At 44.4% G+C, this 19,516-nt stretch overlaps 1 protein-coding gene across 2 annotated transcripts; it reads right to left on the bottom strand.

Annotated features, from left to right (window-relative positions):
• Positions 1-7,864: 7,864 nt before the first annotated feature.
• Positions 7,865-19,373, bottom strand: exoc8 (exocyst complex component 8). 2 transcript variants are annotated; one of them, XM_083791024.1, is made up of 8 exons: positions 19,342-19,370; positions 18,905-19,212; positions 16,468-16,881; positions 15,980-16,027; positions 14,613-15,036; positions 12,440-12,693; positions 10,658-10,906; positions 7,865-9,432 (listed from the first exon to the last, which is right to left on the bottom strand). In XM_083791024.1, the coding sequence occupies exons 2-8, from the start codon at positions 19,199-19,201 to the stop codon at positions 9,025-9,027; spliced, it is 2,094 nt and encodes a 697-aa protein (XP_083647150.1). In that variant the 5' UTR covers positions 19,202-19,212; positions 19,342-19,370; the 3' UTR covers positions 7,865-9,024. The 2 variants fall into 2 exon arrangements, with proteins under 2 accessions (XP_083647150.1, XP_083647149.1); XM_083791023.1 differs by having other exon boundaries at positions 18,905-19,373.
• Positions 19,374-19,516: the final 143 nt, after the last annotated feature.

Here is a 19,516-nt window from a genome sequence, read left to right as displayed (position 1 = left end):
AATTGAAAAGCTAAACGGGGTCTTATCTACCAACCACAGGACTAAATGACAACCCATCATCTCTGCTCAGATACAGACTGCTACAGGATGCACTGGATGAAACTGACTGCAGAAAGTAACAGTACAGTAAAGAACCTGGGGGTTATTATTGATTCCGAATTGAATTTTAATTCACACATTAATCATGTTACCAAGATTTCCTTTTTTCACCTTAGAAATATTGCACGAATCAGAGCCTATGTGTCCTTGGACGATGCAAAAACGCTAATCCACGCCTTTCTCGGCTTGATTACTGCAATGCACTTTTTTCAGGACTGCCTAAGAAAACAACTGACAGATTACAACTCCAAAATGCAGCAGCCAGAGTTTTAACTAGAACTAAGAGAACATATTACTCCAGTTTTAGCTTCACTGCACTGGCTTCCGGTTGTTTTTAGGATTGATTTTAAAATTATTTTACTTGTCTATAAAGCTCTCAATGGTCTCGCACCTTCCTACCTACATGACTGCCTGCCTAAATATGTCCCAAACCGCCTGCTAAGGTCTTCCACTGCTGGCCTGCTCGCTTTGCCTAAAAAAATGGCAACAAAAAAATACGGGGAAGCAGCTTTTTGCTTCTACGGGCCGTCGGCATGGAACAAGCTCCCTCTGTACCTTCGTCAGGCAGCCTCTGTAGACATTTTTAAAGCTCAGCTCAAGACCCACTTCTACAACATTGCTTTTAATTGATCTTTTATTTATTTTTATTTATTTTATTTGTTTTTGTTATTCATGTCCTCACTGTATTGCATTACTGTCGTTGCCTTGCTTTTCTTTTATTCTCCATTGTTCTGTAAAGCACTTTGAGCTGCATTTCATCTCATGAAAGGTGCTATACAAATAAAGTTTTATTATTATTATTATTATATTAACTATTAATGGCCCCTTATTTTATTTATGAGAGATCACAGAATGTCCATTTATTCATTCATTCATTCATTCATCCAAGAACACACACACACACACACACACACACACACACACACACACACACACACACACACACACACACACACACACACACACACTACAGTCAGCCAAAAACACTCTTAGCTTATTTGCACAATTATTTGAAATCAGCGCCTGCACTAATTTAAAAACTCATTGATTGTGGAACCTATAGTCGCAGCTCTAGACCGTATAACATGTACAGTGTTTTCAGTCCACTACTCTCTGACATTAGCCCTCTATTAGCACTGACAGATGAATTAGACGGACAGGGTGGTGTTCTCCTGACATCAGCCCTCTATTAGCACTGACAGATGAATTAGACGGACAGGGTGGTGTTCTCCTGACATTAGCCCTCTATTAGCACTGACAGATGAATTAGACGGACAGGGTGGTGTTCTCCTGACATTAGCCCTCTATTAGCACTGACAGATGAATTAGACGGACAGGGTGGTGTTCTCCTGACATCAGCCCTCTATTATCACTGACAGATTAATTAGACGGACGTCGGACAGGGTGGTGTTCTCCTGACATTAGCCCTCTATTAGCACTGACAGATGAATTAGACGGACAGGGTGGTGTTCTCCTGACATTAGCCCTCTATTAGCACTGACAGATGAATTAGACGGACAGGGTGCTGTTCTCCTGGGACTGAGCATCAGTCAAATCCACTGAGGGAGCCGGGCATCTATTAGGCCTGTTAGCCTGACATTACCAGCCTCCAGGACAAGTGTAGTAGTGGTCATGTTTAACTATTCTGTGAAATAGCACCACCCTGTGGTACCCCAGGGTTACTTATTTTCATGTTTGCCTTGTGCTTGCAATTAGATATACAACATATATTTCAGCTGTGCTGCCTGCAGTCAGTCAGATGTCTTCAGCTCCATGTGTACTGCTGTTTGTGTCTTCTCTTTGGGCTAAAAGCAATGTTGTGAGTAATACGTTTATGATGGCAGGTTATTTTATGTTGTTTCTTGTTAATTGCATTCGTACAGATGTATTTTACAACCAGCTTAAGAGATAAGTGATTTGTACTGTTTGTTTGACACACATGCTTTCCGTATTGTAACAGTCATTTGGAAATGTTTGTATTTTGTTTCACAAATTGACCAGTAAAACTTCAAAAAGACAACGCCTTCTCTGTGGAGTTTGTTGGGAGATGTTTTATAGCTGGTGGGATAGCCGGAATCCTCAGCTAGTGAGGCCTTCACACTATATATGGGCCAGTCTTTCTTTGTCAACATAAACACACACGCACGTACGTACGCACTCACGCACACAGTGACGTGCAGAGAGTGTTTTCTTTTTTTTGATTGAAATATGTATTAACAGTTTGTAGAATTACAGTACATTTCAAGCACAAACTCAATACAAAGACTGTTAACTGTGAGTGGACGACCCAATTAAGCATTACACTTGTTTACAACAGGGTCCACATTGTTCAATTCATCAAAACATTTAGAGACATACAAATAGACACTTCTATGTAGTTAAAGAACAGAACAGGAATTCATCATATATAAAGTGTTAGAGGGGCAGGGGCTATAACATAACATTTAGGGTAGGGTTGGGCCGGGCCGAGCCTCGGGCCGACCCAGTTAGGGTAGGGTCGGGCCGGGCCGAGCCTCGGGCCGACCCAGTTAGGGTCGGGCCAGGCCGAGCCTCGGGCCGACCCAGTTAGGGTAGGGTCGGGCCGAGCCTCGGGCCGACCCAGTTAGGGTCGGGCCGGGCCGAGCCTCGGGCCGACCCAGTTAGGGTAGGGTCGGGCCGGGCCGAGCCTCGGGCCGACCCAGTTAGGGTAGGGTCGGGCCGGGCCGAGCCTCGGGCCGACCCAGTTAGGGTAGGGTCGGGCCGGGCCGAGCCTCGGGCCGACCCAGTTAGGGTAGGGTCGGGTCGGGCCGAGCCTCGGGCCGACCCAGTTAGGGTAGGGTCGGGCCGGGCCGAGCCTCGGGCCGACCCAGTTAGGGTCGGGTCGGGCCATAATGTTTGGGCCCGTTGAGAACGTTAGTGTGTGTGTGTGTGTGTTTCAGGATCACTCACCTGTGAGGGGGCGTATCCGGACATCCGGAAGGCGCTGTGGACCAATGGGAGCTCAGCTTTCAGGATCAGCTCCACATAGTGGGCGGAGCACCAGTACAGCGGGGACATCCCGGCCCCGCCCACCTCCGCGGGAACGTGAACCTGGAAAACACACACGGCGTTACTTGGAAAGTAACTCAGTACATTTACTCAGGTACTTAACTCCATCTCTACCGCTGCTGGGATATTACGCCACCTAGTGTCGACATACGTATATATATATATATATATATATATATATATATATATATATATATATATATATATGTATGTATATACAGACTCGGCTGGCCAGAGGGAGGCAGCATACTCACAGAGTGCATTACCCTGGCTGGCCACAGGAAGGCGGAGGGCAGCAGCGAGCAGAGCTTCAGCAGCACGCGCAGGCTTCGCTCCACGCGTCCCTCCATCATGACGAACACGGTGGAGGCCAGCCAATCGTGGCCCGGATACACGTCTGGAGGAGGCGGGGTCAAGGAAGCCTGGAAAGAAAGGGTGGGAGGGGCCTCGGTGTCGGCCAATGGGGCCAATAGTCGCGGTGGCCATTTTGTGGTAGAATGCCACAGATAGATAGTATATGATGCAAAATAGAGCGTCGCAGTCCCGCCCCCTTTCATGACGACGCCCAGGCCCAGTCCCGCCCCCTTTCATGACGACGCCCAGGCCCAGTCCCGCCCCCTTTCATGACGACGCCCAGGCCCAGTCCCGCCCCCTTTCATGACGACGCCAGGCCCAGTCCCGCCCCCTTTCATGACGACGCCAGGCCCAGGAAATGAATCTCAATGCATTTTTCCTCATAGACATTTCAAAACGTATTTATTTATTTAAAGACCTTTTAAGCGTCGTACGGAGCCAACTCGAGTCGTGACAAATCATGACAACACACACAATATGTTATGGTTATAGCGCCACCTTGAGGCTGAGTTGAAATTGTTCATGTGGCATTTCGTCCTCCGCCTAGTGGGAATGTGGGTGCAGAATTTCACGGAAATCACGCGATGTGTTCATGATTTGCATCATTTTGTTTGAAACGGAGCACTCCTGTGAACTTTGGAAGCCAATCTTAACCAATCAGGATGGAGTCTGAGAAATCTGAAAGACCGGTTTCGTTGAATGGCTCTAGAGAGACTGTGTACCAATTTGCGTGATGTTTGGACAAAATCTGTAGGTGTACTGTGCAAAAACTTGTTTTGCACAAAGCGGCCTCCTGGTGGCGCTATAACAGGCCGTTCTGGAAAGTTTGGGGCAGAGGTTCATCGTTGGCATCCAGGGAGTGTGTGTGCAAAATTTGGCATGGACCGGGTTAACGGTGGCCGAGATTAGCTGCTCACGGACACACGGACATTTATTTATTTTCACCAGCTATAGTCACTGTCTGACTCATGCCAGGCTATAGCTTATACTGTACATTCTACGGGGCTGCAAAGACATGTTCATGTTAAAGAATAGGTAGCCTACTGTAGCTCTGGTGAGTCTGGTCCATAGCTCTAGCCTAGAACATTATGGCATTGGTAGTGCTATGCACATAATGATTAAGCTTCTAAAATAATTTATTAGAACATTGTTCTGTGGAGAAATTGTTGGAAATGATGGCAGCAAATAATTGACTGGTTGGAATTTAAATATATGGCCTAGGCAGGCTACAAATTCTAGCGTTTACGTTTCAAAGATGTTTGATTCTAAGCCATGCTATTCTACAGTACTGCCACAAGAGGGCAGTGCTGCAGTGAAAACAGGATTAGTAGCTCTGTGGTCGCTGCTATGGACCAGAGCTAACAATACCAAATATAATCTCACATCTCTGGAGTTTTTACTGTTTCCCCAACAGCCATGCAATGCAGTCAGCATGGAAAGTAACTAATTACAGGTGCTATGTACTTTTACGTTTTAATTAGTAATTCTACTTTCAATTAAGTCGATTTTTGATGAAGTTTTGAGAGCATCATCGATTTGGAGAATTATTGGTTGCCAACTTGCCACCTGACCTTAATGTTGTTCAAGACTCTTTCACGATGACCACATTGTACTCCTATACTTAGTTAAGTGAAGTAACATTTACTTCTAGAGAAAACTGGTTGACCTTATCTTTCCACCCCTGATTCTAGTATCCTGACACAAGTCTGATTTACACTTCGTTTGGCTGAACTTTTTCAGTTACACATCACACATCATAGGTTTTAGTCGCATGTCACATTTAGGGGCGGCTGTGGCTCAGGAGGTAGAGCAGGTCGTCCAATGATCCCTGGGTCGGTGGTTCCAATCCCGGCTCCTCCTCCTGTCCACATGTGGAAGTGTCCTTGGGCAAAGACACTGAACCCTGCACTGCCTCCAATGAGTCGGTCGGTGTGAGCTCGCCACCGTCGGTGTGTGAATGTGGGAAGTGAGGACGCTGGCGTCGACTGTTCGCTGCTTCACCTCCCAATGTATGAATGAATGAACCTTCACCTCCCAATGTATGAATGAATGAACCTTCACCTCCCAATGTATGAATGAACGCTTTGAAAAAGCACTATAAAAATCCTATTCATTTTTATTATGACGAATAAACTTTACTCCAATGTAATAATTCTCTAGCTGCTTGCTTGAGGCCATTCTGATCAATTCTGACCTTTCCGACCTTTCCTTTACCATACAATCCACAAGCAATTATAGTCTCAGATCAGTCAATTCAATTCAATTCAAAGGGCTTTATTGGCATGAGAAAACATACGTTTACATTGCCAAAGCAGAAAGGCCAATACAACAATACAGCAATACAATCAGAACAAAAGTCACGTGACTCAAGTCCACAATTCCATGCTGTATTGATGTTGGTACCAGTAGAGATAACAGGCAAACATTGATAGAAATAACAATTCTTCTACATTCTGAAATTGTGTAGACACTAGACAGTCATGTGACTCATGTCACGTGCATCAAAGTTTCATAAAACCAGCATTTTTCTTTTTTTTAATCTTGTTAAAATAACCACAACAACATCTGCACCGCCCCTAGGCGCCCTGGCTGGGTAGCTACTAATTTAGACCTGCTGGCAGGCAGGCAGGCACATGATGCCTTTTCATTCACAGGAATGCAGGAGAGCTCGCCACTAATTTAACAAGTTTGGTTTTTATTAAGTGCAACTTCCTTTGCTGTATATTTGACACTTGCTACTCTTCTGTTTACAGCTGTCCAATGTATTTATATTTAGTTCATAAAGTTAACATAACTATAATTAAAGGCTTTTGAAATTAAATACTAAATTTACTTTTCAGGATTCCAATTCTAAAACAAAATACATACATACATAAATGGATGCACCTGAGACGTATCCTCAGTGATGTATCCCAAGGTCATCGGGGTTTCGGGTCTCCCAACATCATAGCCCTCACTCAGGTGACCCAGCCGGGGTGATCAATTCAAAAATGGCAAAATAGCTCAAAATGTGTCGACTTCGCGACGCGTTTTGAGAGATTGTAGATTGGCTATGTTTGCTACAACACTGCCATGTGCAAAGTGGCCCCTCTGGGGTGAGTGTGGACATAATAGTGGCCCTCTGGGGTGAGTGTGGACATAATAGTGACCCCTCTGGGGTGAGTGTGGAACTATAGTGGCCCCTCTGGGGTGAGTGTGGAACTATAGTGGCCCCTCTGGGGTGAGTGTGGACATAGTGGCCCTCTCCATCGTCAAAGTTTCCCACCCCTGCTGTAGGCCTATGTCATGTGACAGACAGTCTGCTGCTGTCTGTCATGCCTCACACAGTCTCACCATAAATAGAGCCACACCGAAGCCAGATTTTTGGGGTTTTATGCAGATATGTCGGAGAGTCATAGAGCTGTATTTAGCGTGTCTTAAGTACCAGGTCTTATTCCCTAACTTGAGTAAACTAAAGACCTGGAGGCGTGATCAATGCTCTTTGGCCACTCAGAATAGCCAAAGAGCATTGATCACGCCTCCAGGTCTTTAGTTTACTCAAGTTAGGGAATAAGACCTGGTACTTAAGACACGCAAAATACAGCCCACTGTATGCTACTAGGCACCAAATGCAGATGTTTTGTTTTGACCGATATTTTGTCCGAAAGAAAAGTGCAAAGATAAATTCTAATCGACATGGAAAAACTTGAAAAAGATCTCATTAAAGTTATTAAAACATTACATTGCAAATCTAGAACAAGTACAACGCATGCATGTCAACGTGACCCTCTGTTGTCTTTGCCATTGTTTAGCTCTGAAGCAACGTCTGCACCAATCCATGTCACAAAGCTGAATAACATGCATGTTGTACTTCACATGTATGTGTATATGACCACACACATTATTCTATGTATGGAAGTCAGATGAGATGTGGGTTTCTGTTTACACTTGTGTCACCCAATGTGCTTTAGTCTAGTGAAAACAGCACTGTAAGATTTGTTTTTATCCTAGTTTAACATTATAACTATTACAACATGAAGCCATTATGCTTAATGTTAATCTCCACAAAGTCAATGAAACAGTCCTAAAATGATGTCCCGTGCCCAAATATATTGTGGATTAATTAGCACTCTTACTCATCATCGCAACCCATTTTGCCTTTCACTAGTTTGACCCATGACATTTGACCCATGACATTTCCATGTTTACCCATTCTGGACGGGAACCCCTTTTGGTGTTTTAACTAATCATTCTGTTATACTTTAGCTATTGAAACATAGCAGATCTACAAGCTCATAGCGCGCCACTCGGTGGTGCGCTATGAGCTTGTAGGTCTATTTTTGATAAAATCGTGAAAATGTGGCACAAATCTTTGAATATAATATTCTTTCAGAAGACTTTTTTATTTATTTCGACGTCAGGCCTAAATGGGTTATACATACTAGAACAACACAGCCCATGTGCTCAGCAAAAGCACAGTACAGTGTTTGAGTTCAGCTGGCTTCTTACGGCAAACAAAACACAAACCGTTTGTACATATTTAACAATGTTTAATTCAAATAATTCAATGTACAAAAGCTTTCTGAAGGGAAGACCTCCGTCCGCACACTCGACTTACTAATAACAACAGGCGACAACGCAGCAGACTGCAGACACAGAGAGAGGGAGACCTGCACACCGTCACTTCCTGGTTCAAGAGCTTTTTTATTTAAAGGTATATTCAGTGATTTCACTTAATTCAAATATCACTTATTTTTTTGTTTTGTTGTGATAATCCTCCCTACTATAGAGTGTGCTGGCCATATAAGGAGTTCCTCCCTGTCCCCAGTTAACCCCTGGGGGTCAAAAAACCTTAGGTTTCGTTTTTGACTCTCTATCCTGATTGGACGAAAGGCTGGGTCCCACAGCCAAAAACGAAACCTAAGGTTTTTTGAGTGAAATCACTGAATATACCTTTAATGTCCAAAATGCAACGTTTGGGTCTTCCGACCTTCCTCAGGCATCGTTACATCATAGGCACAATACTTTTTGAGCGCTTTTTTTTCACTCTTTTGCGCACTGACAAAATGGTCAATATTCACCAGGACATTTGCTTCCTCAGTCAATCCCTTTTATTCAGTCATACCTCTCTCTTTGTGAGTCGTGAGGATTCCTCAAGTGACATTAATTAACTCTGTGTGCATATTAGTTACTGTACAACTCATTTATGTGCAGAACATTTCCATGGTCACGTGGATTAATAAGCAAGCTATGACTCGTTTCTCTATAGAAGCCAATTCGTTTGCCCAGTAGAATTTAAATCAAACGTGAAAGAATCTATTAGCGGTCTCACTCCTTAAAAAGCAGTAAGTTATTATACATTTTCACAACAGCCAGTTATATCACGGGCAGCGGCTTTCCTCCGAGGTGGAACGCCTGGTGAGGCGAGGTTTAGGGGGACGCCCATGACCAAGTATTCACCTCCGAACGGCCCAATCGAGTGCCCCACACTGCTCAGCAGTCTCTCTCTACACCTCCTGGTGACTGAAAAAAGCACATTCCCTGATGTTTTTAGTTGTTAGTTTGTTAAACCAAGGACGTGGTGCTCTCGGGGTTGACCCGGACCGGCCTGCCGGTCTTCCTCAGGTCCTGCAGCTGCTTGGCGGGCTTGCCCACGCTCTCCTCGAAGCGCCGCTCCACCACGGGCAGCACGGTGTCGTGCAGGAAGCTGACGTTGTGCAGGATGAAGGCCTTCTTCTCGGCGTCCTGCTCGCAGCGCAGGCTGTAGTCCACGTGCTGCACGGCCACCAGGATGATCTCCCTCAGGCTCTCCAGGAACAGCATGTGCAGCTCGGGGAAGTAGAGCTTCAGGCCTTCCTCCAGGAAGCTCATCATCTGCTTGGTGAACGCCACCACCGTGTAGCTCAGGTTCACCCAGCAGTCGTCGCCCGTGTACTGCTCGAAGCTGTGGACGCCACAGCCGCGCATCTCCTCCTGTTGGGGTGTGTGTGTGTGTGTGTGTGTGTGTGTGTGTGTGTGTGTGTGCATGCGCGGAAAGACAAAAAGAAAGAACGATGGATGAAAACGCATTTTTTTGAACTTTTTCCATACCAAGACCACAGGAACACATTTCTTTAACCCATTTAGACCGTACGACGTGTGGGAACGTCTAATCCAACTAATCCAACCGACGCATTTTCATTGATATCAAACGAGAAACATATTCAGATTTTTGTTCTTTTTTTTTGTAGGGTTGGCCTCTCCTTCACTTCACACCACTTCACTTCCCCGTTTACGGCTCAGAAAGAGTCCCTCGTATCTCCTAATCTAGGGAGCTCTGCGTGGTTTTGACCAGATGGATATACCAAGCTCTTTATTTCTGACGTCGACGTTCAAAATATGAACGCGAGGGATTATTCAGCGACTTTATCGTAATGATAGCGAGGTTAAAGCAAGCATAAATATTCTGTGCCCAAACCCAAATTACAGTTAATTTGGAATTTGTTTCGGAATGTGCTCAGAGATAACAATGAGAACAAGAAGAATGCGGCACTGATATTTTTCCATTATCAATTACATGCGATTTGATTTCTTCGTTCTAGAGATACTGTAAATAGGCAGCCTGATTTACAACGGTAGCTGGAGGAGGAATCAATCACATTCCAATTATGAATGTACACTTAGTTAGGGCTCAATCTTACGCCACCCCTTATCCCTTATGCCTAAACTTATATGCCATTTTTTACTATTTAAAAAAAAACATTTTAAAATAGTTCATCTAGCCGATCTACAACATCGAGACATTGTGAGCTTGTAGATCGGCTATTTTAACTATTTTAACCCATTTTGGGGCGGGAACCCCTTTTGGTGTTAGCATTATGTTATGCTTTAGCTATTGAAAAATAGCAGATCTACAAGCTCATAGCGCGCCACCGAGTGGCGCGCTACGAGCTTGTAGGTCTGCTATTTTTGAAAAAATCGTAAGAACGACTGACATAGAAACATAGCTTTTTCAGAAAACTGTCAGGATTTAGAAGACATTTTTAGAATCTGATCATGGGTTAAAAGGTTTTTTTAAATAGTAAAAAAAATGGCAAATTAGTTTAGGGATAAGGGTTAAGGCCAGGGTGGCGCAAGATGTAGCTATAACTGTCACACACACACTGTAAAAAGTTAAAAACTGCTAAAAGCCTCAATAAATCAATCCAAGAAGAATCACCTTCAGTTTGGCCAGGGCCTCGGGCGTCATGAGGTTCATGCGCCTCCACATCTCCTCAGAGTTGCGGTGCTTGGTGGCTTCCATGATGATGTCCTTCTGGCTCTGCAGCGCCGCCCGGACGTCTTTGACCAGCAGGGACTGCAGCGTGAAGGTCAGGTCCAGCCCGATGTCGCTCAGCTGTCTGCAGTGCTCCTTGGCCACCTTCACGCACTCCGCCGCCGTCGACAGGCTCTCCTGACTGTCAAACACCTGGGAGGGGAGGGGAGGGAGTGGTTAGAGGGGCAGGGGATGAAATCCTGTTATGGTCACTTTTGGACAAAAACAGCAAAAAATAGCAGATCTACAAGCTCACAACGCATCGCAGCGCGACAATTTACAATTGAGGCATTTAGCAGACGCTCTTAATCCAGAGCGACTTACATTAAGCAAGAACAAAAAAGCATGGGAATACATCACATAAAAACATTTATCAAGAAACATGCGTAAGCTAAGAAAGTAACAGTGGAATATCTATATAATGAAACTATATAAACTATACATATGCTATACTATGCTATACATAATGTGCTATGACTACATACAATGCAATTCTAGTGCTGTCTCCATAACATGCTATAAGTCTGTATCAAATGCTATCTAAGTCTACAGAAATGCTATCTAAGGGGTAGCATTTCTCTCAACGCGACGCGTTGAGAACTTGTAGATCAGCTATTTTCAGGGCGCAACCCAGCACTCTTTAGCTAGTGGAGATGTGGTCGGTGTACGACATTGATTTAGAAACTAATTTGTTTCAACGTAAATTAACTGTGTTCAAGTTCAGGAGACTTCAGGGGGGAAAAAAGCTATTCTTCTGAACGCTGCCTTCCTTCCAGCATACGGCATGGAAGGAAAGGAAAGGAAAGGAGAGGCATTTTGCGTTTCTTTCACCATGTAGTAAACGCTGCATTTGTGGTCTGGAGAGGGCAGTTGTTTTACAGACGGGTAAAAGGGCAGGGGCTGAAGCCCCCTTTGATGTCCACACTGCCTGTGGACAAGGTTACGACGCTGGCGCTTTTACTTTGGTAGGACACGGACACTTTTACTTTGGTAGGACACGGACACTTTTCTGTTTTGCATGCATGCCTATGTGCTACCAATGCCTAGTATGGCTTGTGTATTGGCCTGACCCAAGTGACAAATGGCTGGCCACTAGTCTCACAACAACACAATGCAGTGTGTTAAGACACCTTTTATTGTCTAGTAGTAACTACTTGATGAGGGTATCAACTCAAGTCATCTTTCGTCGCCTCTGCAACGCATTTTAATGTAACTAATTCATATGCTCAAAAATATTCCAGAATTGGGTTTTAAGAGTAGTTTCGCTTTATAGGACACAAAAGTCTCTCTCTGTGTGTGTATCTCTTAGATAGCATTTGATACAGACTTATAGCATGTTATGTAGACAGCACTATAATTGCATTGTATGTAGTCATAGCACGTCATAGTACATATGTATAGCATAGTAGTATAGATGTATAGTTTATATGTATAGCTTCATTATATAGATATTCCACTGTTACTTTCTTAGCTTACGCATGTTTCATGATAAATGTTTTTATGTGATGTATTCCCATGCTTTTTTGTTCTTGCTTAATGTAAGTCGCTCTGGATTAAGAGCGTCTGCTAAATGCCTAAATTGTAAATTGTGTGTGTGTGCATGCATGCGTGTGCGTGCGTGCATGTGCGTGTGTGTGCGTGTGTGCGTGCGGTGTCTGCAGTCATCTCCCAGCCCCTCCAACCCACCTGCTTGGTGAAGGCGTCCACGAACATCCTCATGGCCGACCTGGACCACACCACGAAGGCCGAGTAGCAGCCCGTGTTCCCGGCGAAGTCCATCTGGAACTCCTTGGCGGTCTCCAGCAGGCTGGTGAAGAAGATGTTGCACAGCTTGTGGATGTAGAGCAGCGTGGCGCCTTCGATGCGCAGCTGCCTGATGGCCGTCTGGACGGCTGCGGCGCGGTTCTTCAGGAACAGCTCGCAGGCCTTGGTGGACTGGCCTGGTGGACATGTTAGAATATGGTAGGTGAAGGTGAGACCTTTGGAACATTTTCGTTGGAACATAGTATTGCATTCCACAGTTTTGGAGCCAGAAGGGACAAGAGTCCGGGACAACGCTCCACACGTCCCAAACGCTTCTCCCTTCTGGCTCCAAAACTGTGGAATGCACTTCCCATTGCAGTCAGAACTGCAGCATCACTCCCAATCTTCCGCCGTAGTCTGAAAACCCACCTTTTCAGACTCCATCATGGCCCATAGCACTTACCCCTAACCCCTTAGATAGCATTTCTGTAGACTTAGATAGCATTTGATACAGACTTATAGCATGTTATGTAGACAGCACTATAATTGCATTGTATGTAGTCATAGCACGTCATAGTACATATGTATAGCATAGTATAGTTTATATGTATAGTTTCATTATATAGATATTCCACTGTTACTTTCTTAGCTTACGCATGTTTCATGATAAATGCTTTTTATGTGATGTATTCCCATGCTTTTTTGTTCTTGCTTAATGTAAGTCGCTCTGGATTAAGAGCGTCTGATAAATGCCTAAATTGTAAATTGTAAATTGCTAGAGTTGCCTGCACCTCACCACCAGAGTAGTCAAAACAATACAGGTCAGGTAATAATATATAATTGTTGACAACTCACACAACATCCAAGGGAAATATTCTTAAGTTTAAATGGCCTAAAAAGGAGTGTTAATTTACCAATTATAATGCTTAATTATTATTGATACTTTCAGAATTTCATTTGCAAGAGGAAGATAAATATTCCTCTTCTATCTAGTCAAATGCAAAATTAGTATAAATAAGGGACACGCATGTATATTTTACAAAATATACACATTCGTCAAGTATGCAGATCCTACTGTATACTGTAGGTGTGATCCTCCTTTATGTTTATTATTATTACTATTATCATCATTATCATTACTGTAGCTGTCCTAGTTATGGGTATGCTGTAATATTTTATTTAGCTTATTTTTTCTGAAAATGCATATGGTAAATTGTATTTTTGTTTTGGTCAACAAACTGTATATTTTGGTATTTGTATGGTAAATGCATGGTGAGATAGTGCCATCTACTGTGCTCTGTATTTGTGGTCTGTTTGTCTGTTTCATGGGCAGGTTGATTTAGGCTCGCCTAAAGCAGCTAATCACCTCATTTCAATCACCTGTTGGGTTTGGGCATGTTTGGGCAGAACAAACAGAGCAGAGGTGAAGAGAGGAGCTCTTTCATGTCAGAGAGTCTCCACAAAAGATACGAAAGAAAATAATATAAAAAAGAACAAGAACTGAACTCCTAAAAGTCTGTGCAGAAGGCGCGTACGGTATGTTCCCAGTTGTTTTCTTTGTTTGTGAACAGGTGTTGTAATTCCGTCGATCGTTTAATTGTTTGTGTACATCTCATTGTGTTTGTTTATATATAATACGGACATCATGATTGACTGACAACAAGGACATTCATGTTTCATTGTGTTTAAAAGAATATTGTTGTGTTTTGTGTTGCAGTTTTCCACGTTGTCGCTTGGGATAAATGAAAAGCCCTCTCGATATCAGTTGGGACGTTGTCTTATTTCTGCACCAGATGAAGATGGTTTAGGAGCAGTTACAATTACCATTATTATTATTTTTGTCCTTCTCCATTTTTTGTTTGTATGTTTTAGTTTTTTGTCTGCTATTTTTGAAAAATCGAAGAACGACTGACACAGAAACATAGCTTTTTCAGAAAACTGTCAGGATGTAGGAGACGTTTATAGAATCTGATCTCAGGTCAGAATGGTTTAATAATGAAACTGTCAGGATGTAATAGACATTTTTAGAATCTGATCTCAGGTCAGAATGGGTTAAAATGACCAATAAACTTGAAACTTGAACTTGAAACGTGATAGTACCAGACTCAGTCATTACCCAATCGGATGAGCTGGGACACGGCCCTCCGGGTGGCCTTGGGTCCGCCGCGGAGCGAGCGGTCGGGCGACAGCTCGAACACCAGCACGTCGGTCAGCTGGCGCACGCGCTCCTCCACCTTGCCCCGCAGCTCCTTGACCCCCTGGGAGACGGCGGGCGCGTCCCGCAGGTGCTCGTTGAGCTTGTCCAGCAGGTCCACGGCGCCCTCAAAGTCCCGCTGGGCGATGCACACGTCCAGGTCCTCGGGCAGCTCCTGGATCCACTCCAGGTTCAGGTTCACGGCCTCCTGCTCCGAGTCCAGGGGCTCGGAGACCTCGTCCTCGTCGTCGAAGGGGTTGGTGGACGCCGACGCCGCCGCCTCGGGCCTCACGGGCGAGTTGGGGAGGACCTCCACCTCCTCCTTCTTGTGCCGGTCCTTGGTCACCTACCAACAGTCATTAAGACATTCTGACCTGAGATCAGATTCATACGAGGTTTTCCACTGTGGACACACACTGGTCTGATTATAACCCATTCTGACCTGAGATCAGATTCTAAAAAAAAATGTCAGTCGTTCTTCGATTTCTTTCAAAAATAGCAGACCTACAAGCTCTTATCGCGCCACTCGGTGGCGCGATACGAGCTTGTAGATCTGCTATTTTTAAATAGCTAAAGCATGACATGATGCTGACGCCAAAATGGGTGCCCGGTCAGAATGGGTTAAGACATGTGAATCCCTAGACTCCTTCAAAAGCGCTCTCAAAGGGCACCTATACGGACGTCTGCAATTCGAAACTGGTCCCCTGTCAAATCTGAATCCCTCCCCCCCCTCCCCCCTCACTGTATATGTTTCTTTTCCCTTTTTGCTTCCTTTATGATGAATTCCTGTTCTGTTCTTTGACTATATAGAAGTGTCTATTTGTACGTCTCTAAATGTATTGATGAATTGATTGGGCGGCGGTGGCTCAGGGGTAGAGTGCCTGGATGGTAACCGTAAGGTTGCCAGTTCGAACCCGGGCTCCCCCACAGTTACTGTCGAAGTGTCCTTGAGCAAGACACTGAACCCCTAATTGCTCCCGATGTGCTAGTTGGTGCCTTGCATGGTTTCCTCTGCCATCGGTGTATGAATGTGTGTGTGAATGGGTGAATGTAATGCACAATCTATGTAAAGCGCCTTGGATAAAGGCGCTATATAAATGCTCCATTACCATTTACCATTTTAACATGGTGGACCCTCTTGTAAACAAGTGTAATGCTTTATTGGGTCGTCCACTCACAGTCTTTGTATTTGAGTTTGTGCTTGAAATGTACTGTAATTCTGCAAACTGTTTTTGTACTGTACTGTAACTGTATTTCAAATTTTCAATCAATCAATCAATCAATCAAACCTTGTTCTTCTTGGTCTGGTCCAGGATCTCCAGCCACTCCTTCTTGACCTTGAACACAAAAGCAAGATGCATATCTAAAATAGGGGGTCGACTCTAGATAAAGAGTTAAAACTATGTACGTCACTCATCAGATTCAAAAAGTTGTTCAAAATCAAGGTACTTAATAAATATAAAACACTATAAGATCAATGTAATTCCTATTATAATTATCTTTATTATTGTTCATCATTATCATCAGAAGAAAAAAGAAATGTTCTCTTCTCTGCTTCTGCTGTTTTTCCGTTTTTGATTTTCTCGCTTTTGTTTTCTTACGTTGTTTTTGTTTGTCAGTAACTAATGTTACTTTTAAAAAGGGTAGGCAAAATAAGCTTCGGCTTCAGCCGACACCTTTCCGGTGCTAAACTTGACCTTACAATCTGTCTTTAAAAAAAATGTAAAAGAAAATGTAAGTAGTGAAATAAACTATTCATCGTCATCATCATCATCACCTTGCTGTTCTCCGCCTGGAAGATGCGGCTGTCGGGGAACATGAGGATCTTGAACATGTCCTTCATGGGCGGGTTGTCCTTCACGTTGACCACGGCGAAGCTCTCCAGGTCGTACAGGGCGTTGTAGCGGTACTTGACGGTGCCGCGGCGGTTGGGCAGCCAGGTGGCGACCAGCAGGCAGTCGTTCATCAGGAAGGCGTGGACCTTCTGGATGAGCGCCATGTTGTCCACGTCGAACTCCGCCAGGTCCCCGTTGTAGACCAGGTGCCTGCCCGGGGTGTCCATGATGTTCTTGCCGCCCTCCACCTTCTCCAGCAGCGAGGTGAGCGTCCGCTGCTTCACCTCCTCGGTCTCCTTGGGGAAGGCGGCCAGCATCTCCTTGGACGTCTCGTCCTTGTCCGTGGATAGCAGGGCCTGCGTGTAGGAGGGTGACCACACCCAAACGGTTCGTTAGATTGAGGGACGGAAGTGTCGCTTGTGTGGGACAAGTGGGATGGGGGGACGGGGTGTCCCCCCATCCCACTTGTCCCACACAAGCGATACTAGAGTACCGGGTTAGCAACTTACTGCTTGAGTTGCTATTAACCCATTTTGGGGCGGGAACCCCTTTTGGTGTTAGCATTACGTTATGCTTCAGCTATTGAAAAATAGCAGATCTACAAGCTCATAGCGCGCCACCGAGTGGCGCGCTATGAGCTTGTAGGTCTGCTATTTTTGAAAAATCAAAAGAACGACTGACACAGAAACATAGCTTTTTCAGAAAACTGTCATTTTCAAACAGACATTTTTAGAATCTGATCTCAGGTCAGAATGGGTTAAATGCCTTGATGTCATATTCGACCATATAGGCCTATTGGCTGTCATTTATAAACTCCTCTGTGGTGTCTCACATTTTGTTTTAAAAAAATAACGGTAGTGGGTCGTCGCACACACCCAAGACTAAAGTTCAAATTGTTTATTTCATATTTGAACAGGGACAGGACAATATGAAAATAAACAATTTTAACTGAAGTCTTTTGATTGATTGATTGAAATATTTATTAACAGTTTGTAGAATTTACAGTACATTTTAAGCACAAACTCAATACAAAGACTGTCAACTGTGAGTGGACGACCCAATTAAGCATTACACTTGTTTACAACAGGGTCCACATTGTTCAATTCATCAAAACATTTAAAGACATACAACCATTTAGAGACATACAAATAGACATTTCTATGTAGTTAAAGAACAACAGGAATTCATCATATGGGAAGCAAAAAAGGGAAAATATACAAGCACTGGGAAAATATACAATATACAGTGAGGGAAATGGGGTGGGGGGGATTCAGATTTTACAGAGGCCAGTTTCGAATTGCAGCCATCCGTAGGTGCCCTTTGAGAGCGGTTTTGAAGGAGTCAAGGGATTCACATGTCTTAATGACTGTTGGTAGGGCGTTCCACATTTTGGTGGCATAGGAGCGAAAAGAATTTAGTCCCTTGTTTGTGCCGAATCTGGGTTGTACATGGTTTGTTGCACTCCCTCTGGTGTTGTGGGTGTGGACTTCGTTTACATTAAGGAAGTATTTAGACAGGTACATGGGTATCTTGGTGGTGTATCGAATCTTGTGGACCAGACCCATTGCAAGATGCTGTACTCTGTCGACGACCCTAAGCCATCCCAGCCTGTCAAAGTGGGCAGGGGTGAGGTGGGTTCGGGGGGTGAGGCCAAGTAGGAGCCTGACCAGTTTGTTTTGGGAGGTCTGGAGCCTTGTTTTAAGGGCCTTTGAGGTGCTGTGGTACCAAGAGGTGGATGCATAGTCAAAGAAACCTTGTACGAGGGCTCCTGTTAAGGTCTTCAAGGTGTTTTTGCTGACCAGTGAGGAGATCCTGTAAAGGAATCTTGTTCTTTGATTGACTTTTTTGATTACGTTGGTGGCCATCTTATCACCGGAAAGATTGGCCTCCAGGATGGAACCTAGGTAGGTAATTTGATCTTTTCGTGTGATAATATTGTCACCCACTCTAACCAAGAAGCCATCTGCCTTGCTGAGTTTACTATTTGATCCGAAGAGGATGGATTCAGTTTTTCCCAGGTGTAAGGATAGTTTGGTATGTGCGACCCCACTACCGTTATTTTCATATGTTTTGAACGGGTAGCGCCACCTACAGTCAGAGCGCGGTGGTCACATGAAGAGTCACATTTTGTTTTAAAAGCATGCTTTATTGTTATGCTATTTTAACAGGCCTATAAACACATCTCGCAGGAAGAGACAATGAGAGAGCTTTACAACAGAAGGCCAACTAATTTAGGGGACGAACTATTAGGGCATTATTTTTAACACTGATGCAATTGCCTGCCAAGACCCTGCAGTCACAATGTGTGGGACGCCTGAAAAGTCTTGGGACTGTCCCACGCAAAGAGGGACATCTGGTGGTCACCCCTAGCTAACCTACCTGCGTGATGCTCTCCATGATGCTCTTCTGCTCCGTGAGGATGTGGCTGAGCTGGTACATCTCGCTCTCCAGGTAGGAGATCTCCTTGGCCGTCTCGATGAACTGCCGGTAGTTCTTGTAGACGTTCTTCTTCAGGTTCTGCGCCGTCTCGTCGGCCAGCGTCTGGATCTTCTGCCGGTGCTCCTGCAGGTCCCGGTCGCCGTCGGACTGCTGGGACAGCTGCTTGACGTAGTGCTGCGGGTCGAAGGTGGCCGACTCCAGCTGCTTGCGCAGCCGACTCCCCGTCGTGTCCGCCATGGTGGTCCTTCCTAAAAACGGTTACCGTTAAAACCGTTTACCTGGCTGCACGCCCCAAAAACGCTGTAAACAAAACGAACGTTAACTGTTATTAACGTTATTAAAATAACGAAATTGAAGAAAAGGAAGAAGAGGCTCACAACAACAGCAGTGACCCAAACAGGAAGCTGGACCCTGGGTGACACCCACCCAGTGTTGCCAGATTGTGTGAGAGAAATATGTTTATGTTTGTTAATTTATTTTCATTGTTTTTTTTTTATGATTCAAAATTTTATTGCTTTTTCAATTTAGTTTCACAAACAATTAAGACAACAA

The sequence above is a fragment of the Protomyctophum parallelum genome (assembly GCF_964188405.1).
Source record: "Protomyctophum parallelum genome assembly, chromosome: 19".
NCBI lineage: Eukaryota > Metazoa > Chordata > Actinopteri > Myctophiformes > Myctophidae > Protomyctophum > Protomyctophum parallelum.
The sequence above is the reverse complement of the archived record's forward strand: the minus strand, read 5'-3'. Positions and strand labels throughout refer to the sequence as shown.